The sequence below is a fragment of the Rhinoderma darwinii genome, chromosome 4 (assembly GCF_050947455.1).
Source record: "Rhinoderma darwinii isolate aRhiDar2 chromosome 4, aRhiDar2.hap1, whole genome shotgun sequence".
In the NCBI taxonomy this organism is placed as follows: Eukaryota; Metazoa; Chordata; class Amphibia; order Anura; family Rhinodermatidae; genus Rhinoderma; species Rhinoderma darwinii.
This window is the reverse complement of record NC_134690.1, coordinates 69,543,649-69,555,373: the sequence shown is the minus strand read 5'-3', so window position 1 is coordinate 69,555,373 and position 11,725 is coordinate 69,543,649. Positions and strand designations below refer to the sequence as shown.

At 39.7% G+C, this 11,725-nt stretch overlaps 1 protein-coding gene across 1 annotated transcript in view; it reads right to left on the bottom strand.

Annotated features, from left to right (window-relative positions):
- Window positions 1–5,561: 5,561 nt before the first annotated feature.
- Window positions 5,562–11,725, bottom strand: part of SLC35G2 (solute carrier family 35 member G2) — a 37,361-nt gene continuing 31,197 nt past the window's right edge. Inside the window, exon 2 of the mRNA XM_075861182.1 lies at window positions 5,562–10,581. Within this exon, the coding sequence (XP_075717297.1) occupies window positions 9,327–10,565 (1,239 nt within the window). The 5' untranslated portion in view covers window positions 10,566–10,581 and the 3' untranslated portion in view covers window positions 5,562–9,326. The remainder of the gene's footprint in view (window positions 10,582–11,725) is intronic.

Genomic DNA, 11,725 nt, shown 5'->3' with positions numbered 1-11,725 from the left:
TGTATACAGGAAGAGATTGGCCTTTGCTTCCATACACGTTCGCCTTTTTAGATAATTTGTTTTATAATTTCATATATACTGTGTGTCATTGAGACAACCAACTTAGTCAGATATGTTGCAAGTTAGGTGATAAGTAAAATACACAGTCCTGGCCCCGTATTTTTCTGTTGTAGATACAACTGTGTTCATATTAGCCAAAATTGTGAATGAATTTACACAAATACACAATACATGAAAATGCTTATCAAATACACAAGGTGTTGTTGACTTTTTATTGTGCAGTTAACACTTATAGACAAAAACATGGCACTCATTCACCAGCACAATACAAAAATACGTTGGCGGAATGTTTCTTCTCTAGCATGGCAGTGAACTGGGCATCTTCATTGAACTAGTTTTGTTAATCCATTACCAATCCAACATGGTATGGGAACATGAGAAAGCTTCCTCAAAGCTGTGCACTCAAATGGAAAATATTCACAGCAATAGTGAAAAATGCAGTACTGTGCTCAGCGCTGGACTGATTCCCAGGGCAGACTACTAGTATGGATTTTCCATGAACATTAATAATTAACTCTTCCATTTCAAGAGCGCATTGCTTGGAGAAAGCACAGAGAAAAACCCAGAGATCCCGAAGTTGAAAGCTAAATAGAACAAAACATTAATGTGCATTAGTTTTTATTACAGTTAGAGCAATGTTTACTTAATTATTAATACTAAATTGCAGAGATGATTCATCTGTAATAAACTCATTGTATTTCTCCACATTCTAATAAAACGATATCTGATGAGCGGCAGTCTTGTTTTGGCATAATGCTGCAGTATAGCAGTTAAGATGACTCTATATTTGTGACCACCACGATCAGTGAAGTATATCAATGTACTAATGACTAAACCTTGTGAATATAACACCACAGTCCTTTTAGGTTTTGTTTTTGCTTTAACCCTGTTTTCTAAGCACTATACAGGGCGATTCAAAAGTCAGCAACCAAAAAACACCTTCAGAATGAAGTTATCATTACGCTGATGGATCTTAAAAGGGTTGTCTCATGAAATTCTCCTGCAATGGCTGAAGCAGGTGAAATGTAGCATTAAATGGCAACCATGCAAAATAAATGGCCATCCCTGCAACGCATGGATGGTCTGGGTCCGCCAAAGCGGGAGCTGCTATTACAGAGTGGCTTTCCATTCTGACTCATAGACTGGTGGACCCCCTCTATGATGTCCATATGCCCTAATAGGGAAGATGGACAGGGGTTGCCTTTGTAAGACAAACCTTATAAGATGGCAGAAGGGTACATCAACAGAAGTCATATTTACACGTAATGATAATTATGAGGTCTGTACACAAGTATTTTTCTGTTTCTGGGCTTTCAACTCATCCCTTCGGCTAGGTTCACATCTGCGTTTGAGGCTTTCCTAGGACCATGCATTGCAGATCCGAAGTCAATGAGTTCCCTCAGGCTATGTTGGTGTCCAACATGCGACAGACGGCGCTTCAGTTTTTTGCGTTTTCTGCTCCTATGGCAGATCAGAACAATACAAAGAAACTAACGCAGATGTGAACCTAGCCTTTTTATGATTATGACAGGTTTCAATTTTTATTACTGGTTAGAATAGCGCAGCACGATTCGCCATTGTGACCTTCAATAGCACCGATGCAAAACACTAATCCAATCAAAAGGATATGTTTAGATTATCACGGGTCAAAGGCACCATGCATAAATCTAAATATAGCACCAATAGGAAAACTGCATGCTTAACCTATAGAAATAAAAGTAACATGAATTTTATTGGTATACATTAAAAGCCAAATACAAATAGTATAAAAAAGACACAGTACAAATCACATAAAAGACAATGGTGAGTATGCAGGGCAAAAAATATGGTCGCAAACAAAAGGGGAAAGACGATGCTTTCTGAGCGAAACGCGCGTCGGGTTGGGTGGGTATGCATGGTTACTGGTCTGGGGCATTTGCCTCTTGAATATTGATTTATGATTTGGTTTGTGAATACTTCTTTCCGCTTTTGTTTGCGACCATATTTTTTGCCCTGCATACTCACCATTGTCTTTTATATGATTTGTACTGTGTCTCTTTTATACTATTTGTATTTGGCTTTTAATTTATACCAATAAAATTCATGTTACTTTTCTTCCCATGCGTTAAGCATGCAGTTTCTCTATTGGTGCTATATTGTGACCGTCAAAAAGCAATGGAAATCTGGTGGAAAAGAATGTGAAGACAGCGTAAGTTATTATTAGCAGATTTTGTAAACTGTTCCTCATCAACACTAAAAGGAAATACGTTGTTACTGGGAGAAAGTATTATAAGGTCATTGCTCATAAGAAACTTCCCAAATATTTTTGATAAAGTATCTCTAAACATAAATGTGTTACCTTCTTGTTTTGTCATTAAGACTAAGCCGACAGTAAGGCCTCATGCACACGACCGTAAAAACACCCGTTATTGCGGGTCGTAATTACGACCCGCAATAACGGGCTCATATACTTCTGTTAGCCACGGGTACCTTCCCGTTTTCTCACGGGAAGGTGCCCGTGCCGTTAAAAAAATAGAACATGTTCTATTTTTCTATTTTACGGGCCGTGCTGCTATACTTTATAATGGCAGCACGGCTCGCAAAAGCGGCCGGCTGCCCGTGAACGGCCGTGCTCGTAATTACGAGTCGTAATTACGAGCACGGTCGTGTGCATGAGGCCTTACTTAAACTACATAATTATGGTGATGTGACATTACCTGAGGCTAGGTATTTATTATTATATTTTTTATCCTATTGGTGACCCAGAATGAGTGGCCAGTCAGGGTTTGCTGTAAGGCTAGGTCTACACGGCAATATAAAAGTTGGGGTACAATTGTGATGCAATTTCAATTATTCCCTGTGGATCATTGTGCCTTTCGTAAAAGTTCCAACCATGGGGAATAATTCAAAGTTGCATCAAGACCATGATCTTATCACAACTTCCAGCCTACGTATACTCCTAGCTTTAGCACAGATATGGCAACACAAGTCTATAATGTCATTTTTTAACAGATAACAGTTGTGTAAAGTTAGATTAATTGAAGCATAGTCCACGTTTTGGCACATACTTATTTCAGAAATTTATCACCTCTAAGATTAAAGGGGTTGTCCGGGCACGGGCGGTTTTTCATATTGATGACCTATCCAAAGGATAGGTCTTCAGTATATGACTGGTGGGGTGAGATACCCAGACCCTGCACCGATCAGCTGGTCCGGCAGCCTCCGGACACCGGATGTTATGAAGTGTTCAGTGCTGGAAGCAGATGGCTCCATACACTGTATAGCGGCCATGCTGCAGTACTACAGCTCTGCTCCTATTCACAATGGGAGCAGAACTGCAGCATGGCTGCTGTACTGTGATTGGAGCATCTGCTTCCGGCACGGACATCCGGAGGCAGCCAGAACAGCTGATCAGTGTGGGGTCCGGGTGTCGGACCCCCACCGATTATATACTGAGACCTGTCTTGTGGATAGGTCATCAGTAGGAAAAACGTCCCGAGCCTGGACAACCCCTTTAACCTCTATTCACATGTTTTTCGCTTTCCATAAGAGGTACTGGTATTTTTGACAGCAAAGATAGAGCTGTCTAAAAAAAATATGGCAACCCCCATGAACCCTAAAATAAGTAAATAGGACCAACTGGGATCCGTTCAAAATCGGATCCGTCATAGCTGTCATGACTCCGTAAACTGGGCCTTATTCTAAATGTGATCAGATAATCAATAGTGTAAAATGGCCTTGCAGCTAGGGGTGCCCATAAACCACCTAGACCCTGCTGGTATTTGACAATAGACATCAGCAGAGGCAACAGAATAGGACAGGTGGACATATTAACGTTGTGTCATTACACGCATATGTCCGCCTGCCCTATACTGCTTCTGGACAGCAGAAGACCCGCAACAGGTCACTTGCGGTATTATGTAATGCATTTTCAATACAGAATAATGTGGTTCTTCAGTACAAGGATGGACTTTAAAGATTTTGCAAACAAACAATATGGTTACAATAATGGGCAGACATATATCTGATAATATCACTTCTGAATGTTCTGTGCCACAATTACCATATTGTTAAACCACAAGGTGCACTGGATGAGAAGCTCAAACATTTTAGCTCAACTTTTTTTCAATAATTCTCTGGTCTAATGAAGAGATAATGTAGCAAAACTTCAGAAATATGATAATTCTCATTAATGCTTAATCATTAATTTTCAATGGTGAGGAGACACTTTTCCAAAACTATTGTTTCACCATGGGCCTATATTCTTAAATAAATATTAAAAGTGCTGTTTGAGGGTTTTTTCAATCTTTTTTGGTAGAAAGTTTCCCCGATAATAAGCTGATCACAGGGGGTCCCTTTGCTGGGATCTCCACCAATCAGTTGTAATGTGCATGGAAAACCTGGCAACAAGTTCTCAATTCCCCTGCAGCACCACCACAGGGGAAATGAAGCATTACACTGTGCTCATTGAAATCACTCAGCTGTCTGTGTGCTCTTTTTAGCTGCTCTCTGATCCAGCTAATTAATGGAGGTCCCAAATGAGAGACCCATTCCCTCTATTAAGACAGTATTCTCTAATAGGGTATTTAAATATGGGTTTTCTACCTTGGATACCCCATAACTATCAAGTCCTAGTTATTGTGAAATCAACACGTAATCTTTTTCAGACATGTATATATGAACTAAAAAAATAATCTCTAGAAGTATAGAAATAGAGCTAATTGTTCCCAAGAAACGTCTCCCAAACTGACAATGAGGAGCTTAAAGAGGCTCTGTCAACACATTATAAGTGGCCTATATTGTACATGATGTGATCGGCGCTGTAATGTAGATTACAGCAGTGTTTTTTATATAGAAAAATGATCAGTTATGACCTATATTAGCTTTATGCTAATGACTTTCTCAATGGACAACTGGGCGTGTTTTACTTTTTGGCCAAGTGGGCGTTGTACAGAGGAGTGTATGACGCTGACCAATCAGTGACTAATCAGCGTCATTCACTTCTCTCCATTCATTTACTCTGCAGATAGCGATATAGCTATATCGTTATGTGCAGCCTCATACACATATACTAACATTACTGCAGTGTCCTGACAATGAATATACATCACTACCAGCCTGGATGTCATGTGTATTTGGAATCCTGACCACTTCTGTATAGTCTCTGTGATTTACAGCATAGCAGGCGTAGTCTCGCGAGATTACACTGTAAGTTGTCATTCACAGCGAGAACTCGCTGTGCTGTGCTGTAAAGCACAGAGACGCTACAGAAGTGGTCAGGATTCTGAATACACATGACGTCCTGGCTGGAGGTAATGTATATTCATTGTCAGGACACTGCAGTAATGTTAGTATTTGTGTATGTGGCTGCACATAACGATATAGCTATATCGCTATCTGCAGAGTAAATGAATGGAGAGAAGTGTATGACGCTGATTGGTCACTAATTGGTCAGCATCATACACTCCTCTGTACAACGCCCACTTGGTCAAAAAGTAAAACACGCCCAGTTGTCCATTGAGAAACTCATTAGCATAAAGCTTTTAAAATAGGTCATAACTCCGTCAAAAATGATCGTTTTTCTAAATAAAAAAACACTGCTGTTATCTACATTACAGCGCCGATCACATCATGTACAAGATAGGCCACTTATAATGTGGGGACAGAGCCTCTTTAATGATGATGTGTGGTTCCCGTCTTGCAGCCCCCCGGACTTGTCTCTCAAATTTCCTCATTCTTTCTGTTTCAGGAAGATTCAGGAAGACTAAATATGCTGATTGTGGCCGGTAGTTCTCTAATGAGAAATATTTTAGAAAGACTAATTCCCTTTAACTGCAAAGACCAGGTTTTTACATATTCAATTGCAATCTGAGGATGAACTAAGATACTATTTGGACTATATGATTCTTTATGAATCCTATTATAAATGGGTCTCTGGTATTTCTACAAAAAGGGAAATGGGACCTGTTATAGGTAGATTGTGCATTCGGATTATATAGGCATGGCTGTTTATGTAATGCCTGGCTTAAATTCTGGCGCTAGTACGACATGGAATCTGTGAGGTGAGTAATGCTTCTTTTTTAATTCATCCCTTCTTCCACTGCCACTTTTCCTTAATAAGTCGGAAAACCCCTTTAATAAAATAATTATCTATAGAGAAGGTTGGCATTTGGGCTGGGGCTACACACTGGCTTTAACTTGTGGGGCAATCTGCCCATTGTCCCAGGTTGCCTCAGCTGTGATCTCCAAGTCCTTTGTCTCTGGCCCCTCTTTCTTGCTTACATTGGGGGAGATTAAGATTTCCATATCATACGCCAACCTTAAGATAAAGATCTCTAGAGCAAAATGTGCCTAATTTATTAAGAGGCGCATGACTCTTAATAAATTAGGTGCAGCTCTTGCTGTAAAGCTAGGGGCTGGAGTAGATTTGTGCTACAATTTAGGCCAGCTTCTGGCATAAATTTGGTAAATTTGTCAAGCCCTGCGTGGCCACGCCCTGCTAAGCTCCTCCCACTTTTTAGAAACGTGTTGGAAACTGCACAATTGTTGCAATTTTTCCCACAAATTGCATCTTTTGTGCCGTTGTAATTTTTTTTTACGCCAAGAAATTAGAGTCAAAAAGTGAATACATAATTTCCATTGTGTTGCATCGATTTGTGCTTTGGGCAGCGTTGGGGTACATTGTCGGTATGGGCCAAGATCACATTCCAACATGTCCCATTTAGCCCTTGACACATAACCGCACATATAACGCTGTCTAATAATCAGAATATCACCTTAATATTATTTTGATTTAGTCATACATAAGAGTAAACTAAGCAGTACCTGTTCTACCTGTCTGCCCAACCCGTAAGCCACCATGTGAGAAAAAGTTACACAAGATCACCATGGCACAACTCCCATCCAAACCCTTTACATGTCATGCAGAAACATGACATTGTGGAACTGCTACTAAACGGCAGTGCTAGAAATAGGTTTTATAGTTGACAAGTAGAATAATATAGAAACTTAAATGTATAATTTTTTCAAACAGCCATTCCCTGATATATAGACTATTTAAAAAAACAGCAACTTGTATTTAGCTGATGAATGCTGTAATAAATATACACTAGGGGCAAATTTACTTCTGTGTCTGTGTGTAGAATGTGTTGAAAATGCACCAAATCTTGGTGCAATTTGGCGCATTTCATTTTAGACTAATTTAAGAGCAGATGTTTGTGCTTCACTGGACACTTTTAAAAAGTGTCTAGAAAACAGGGTGTGGCTTAGCAGGAAGGGGTGTGACTTAGCAGAAAGGGATGTGGCTTAAATGAGCCAAACAAAAACTAAGCCAACCAAGAGTTTGTTGTAAGGAAGAGAGAAATGTCTAGCGTGAGCTGCTGTAAAAATTTGGCGCATTTCCAGATTGCCTGATCTAAATTTATGCCATCTAAATCTTACACAGTTTAGTAAATCTGCAATATATGACCAAAGGTTTGTGAACGCCCTTCATTATTATTGAGTTGAGGTATTTTAGCCACACCCATTGCAAACAAGTGTATAAAATAAAGTCATGTCATGAATAAGGACAGTTTGTCTGTTCGAAACGAGTTGACGTTTGTATTTTAACACTCACTGTACCATGAATGTTGGATATAAAAAATGGTACATTTGATCGTTTGCCTGGGTGCCGGATGTATCCTTAGTTTGTATGCTGTGCCTTCTGCTCCGGCTGACCGTTATCACGTGCACCGTGCATCATAGATCCTGTGGACTAGCTGGTGATCTTCCCCTCTACAGTATAAAATCAAGGACATGAATTCAAGAACTTAGCGACTCTTTTGCCCCCTTTGCCACAAGTCAGTTCATAAAATTTCTAAACTGCTAGATCTGCCCTGGTGGAAGCATCTAAGTATAACAACTGCTCAACCATGACGCAATGGACCACAGAGCAAGTACTGAAGCGCATGGGGTATAATAATCTATCATCTGTGACATCACTCACTACAGAGTTCCAAACTGCCTCTGGAAATGACATCAGCACAAGAACTGTGTGTGGGGAGATTAATGAAATGGGTTTCTATGGTTGAGCAGCTGCACACAAACCTAAGATCAGCCAAGTGTTGGATGGCATAGTGTAAAGCACGCCGCCACTGGACTCTGGAGCAGTGGAAATAAGTTCTTTGAATTGACAAATCACGCTTCCCTATCTGGCGGTCTGATGGATGAATCTGGGTTTGGCAGATAAAAGGGGAATGCTACCTACCGGAATCCATAGTGCCTACTTTAAAATTTGCAGTCTGAGGTTATTTTTCAGAGTTTAGGCTATTCCACTTATTTCCTGTGAAGGGTAATATTAATGCTACAGCATACAAAGACATTTTAGACAGTTGTATGCTTACAAATTTTTCACAACAGTTTTAGGAAGGTTCTTTCCTGCTCCAGCATGACTGTACTGAGTTTGATATGGAGGAGCACGTGTTGCCTGCACGGAGACCTGACCTCAACTTCATCGAACGTATGAATTGGAACATCTATTCGAGCCGGACCTTCTAACCTCACAAATGTTCTTTTGGCTGAATGGGCACAAATTCCCACAGACACACTCCAAAATCTTGTCAAAAGCCTTCCCTGAAGAATGGAAGCTGTTATAGTCGCAAAATGGAGATTAACTTCTTTAAAGGACAGTTCCATATTATAAAGATATTATAGGAATCACTTTAGGAGCGATATGGTAAAAATATACAGGGCTACCGGGACTTAATTTGCTGATAGTATCTGTACTGACCCTTCAGCAGACAATGTCTGTAGCTCTACATGTTATCATCATAACCCCTTTAGGGAATTATCCATTAAGCAATTTATAATTATATCTTCTAAAGTGCCTCCAATGTGGATATTAGTATTATGGCAAAATATAGTATGTGGATAAAGTAACATTCTGTGTAGTATTATATATATATATTAGTGTAACTATTTTAGACAGGTTCTAAAGTTGTATTCCAATATACCACCAAATTTCTAATAATCCATTACTAACCAGGTCTGCCCATTATTGTAGCCACATAGTCCTCTAAGTAGCCAGCCGTAACAAGATTGAAGTACTCATAATGAAGTCATAATACTATAACACAACCAGTACAAAAAAAGAATCAATTATATTAAAATACGTTCTTAATCTATGTTTTTCTATTGTTTTTCTCCAGGCTTTGGAGTAAATCTCAGGTTTGGTCACCTCAACAGTGGAATGTGCAGTATGCAACACTGTTACAGACACAAGACAGTCAAGGAAAAAGAGACAACAGGCCTCATTTAATAGGAGAGTCCAGGATTTCTTGGTAATCTTGTCTCCCCAATCTTCCTAGGTAAAGTTTGTAGCCAGCCAAAGCAAAGACACTGACCATGATGACTGCTCCACCGATTACATCATAGACACTGGGGAACATGTGCAGCACTAGAAGTTGCAGGATCATAGCCACGACAATCTCCAAGTGCTGCACCGTGCTGACCAAGGCTGGATGGAATTTATACAACGCATAATAGACACCAAGGAATGCTACAGTAGAACACAAGCAAATTGCAAGAAGGTAGCCCCACGTTTCTCCATCCAGCGGTATAATTGGTTCTTGAAGAATAAACATTGTGCAGGCCCCCCAAACACTTCCAGTCCATCCAAAGGTAAAAAGAGCAGTCCACATGCTAACCTTCTCTTTGATAGACCTGTAGACTATCATGGACAGTGCAGTGGTAAGGCCAGCCATGACCGTCATGGTGTAACCAAAGGCTTCCTTCCAGATACCAAGAAAGGAGTTTTCTTCATTAACTATATTTGGAATCATAACCAAACATGCACCAAATACACTGCTAACCACAGTGATCAAGTCAACATTTGCCATATGTTCATCTAACAAGAGGAAGGCCAGTATAGCACTAAAGACTGTCGTGGTTGCCCTCCACATAATGGTTCCATTGCTTGGTGGAACAATAGAGAAGGAGGTGTAGGCACAAGTAATGGAAATAACATTGCACACTCCATAGAAGAATAATCGTAGTCTATACCCTGGAGGCCCAAATGGAGCCTCTTTATAATAACAAACCATGATCACAGATAAAACTTGCATAACAGAACGGATGAATATTAACTCCAGTGATGGCACTTTGGAGCGGTCAGAAACCAATCTTGTGATAAGTGCTACACACCCATGGGCCATTGCTGACCCAAACAGTATAGCCCACATTTTCCTGGACTGAAAGATAGAACTGTCTGCAAAACTTTGTAACTGCTGAGCAAGATCATTATCATGATCTTCTATCTGCTTTGGTCGGGCATCCATAGTCCCAAAGAAGGTTCTCCCCTTCTTTTTGGCATCCCCTAGTAATCTTTTTTTCGGATTCTCCTCTACAAAACCACCATTATCTTCACTGGTGTCTTCATATCCCTCATCTCCAGGTTGTGGATAATGGGATGTGTACTTAACGGTCACAGTGTTGGGATGTATTTTTACTCTCTTCTTGGTTGAGTAAGGTTTGGATGGGGATTTATCCATGTCTTTAAATAGTAATCTGTAAAGTATATAAATAAAAAAATATTACAATTATTACAAACATAGATTGTAATATCGTAAAAGAAATGACAGGTGATTATATATTCACAAATTTGTTTTTTACTCCAAAAAAACTCCCCATACATTTGCAATCAGTTACTAAATAAACTGTCCATTATATCAGATTAAATATATACCGCAACCGAAATTAGTAAAAGACAAAATTAAAAACAAAAGTAAATCTCCAGGTACACAATCTTCAAGGTGCAAGCAGACTTATCAGCAAAATCTGGCCGCTATGTAAACCGCAATAAAAAATTTGTTAGTATTATACAAAAAAGCAAGAACAGTCTTCTAGAGATCATGACACCCTTTTAGTCATAAATTATTAAATCTTAAATGGGCGCCAAATAAATACTTCCGCTACTGTCTTACTATCGGAAATCAGTGTTGGTCCATCTAACACAACATTGTAAGTAAATGGCTATTTTAAGTCTTGCCGCTGCCGAAGCCATTCTTCGTTTTTTCTTTTCGGTTTTTCCTCCCCATTTTTCAAAAGCCGTACATTTTTTCGTTGATATAGCCGTATGAGGATATCTTTTTTGTGGAACAAGTTGTCGTTTTTCAAGGCATCTTTACGTGTATCATATCATATAATGAACTGGGAAACTGGGAAAAAAATCTTTGTGGGGTGGAAAAAAACATTACATTTTTACAGCGTTCACCTTGCGGTAAAAATGACATATTAATTTTATTCTGCGGGTAAGTCTTCGTTCACTTCTGCGTCAGGGCTCCTTTCCGACGTACTGTCTGAGCTTTCCATCGGAACGGAGCCCTGACTGACTTTTTCATCACCATTGAATCCGCTGCTAATGGTTTCCGATTGCCTTAGTTGTGCAAGAGTTCCGTCGCTTTGACGGAATCAATAGCGCAGGCGACTACGGTATTGATTCCGTCAAAACTACGGAACGCTTGCACAACGGAGACAAATGGAAACCATTGGCACTGGATCCGTCACCATTGAAATAAATGGTGATGCAAATGGAAGCCTATGGTTTCCATTTATTTCAGTCAGGGTCCTGTTCACTTTTTATTCCATTTTTTTGTGGGAGACAAGGTGACCAAAAAATGGAAATTCTGGCGTTTACATTTTTTTACACAGC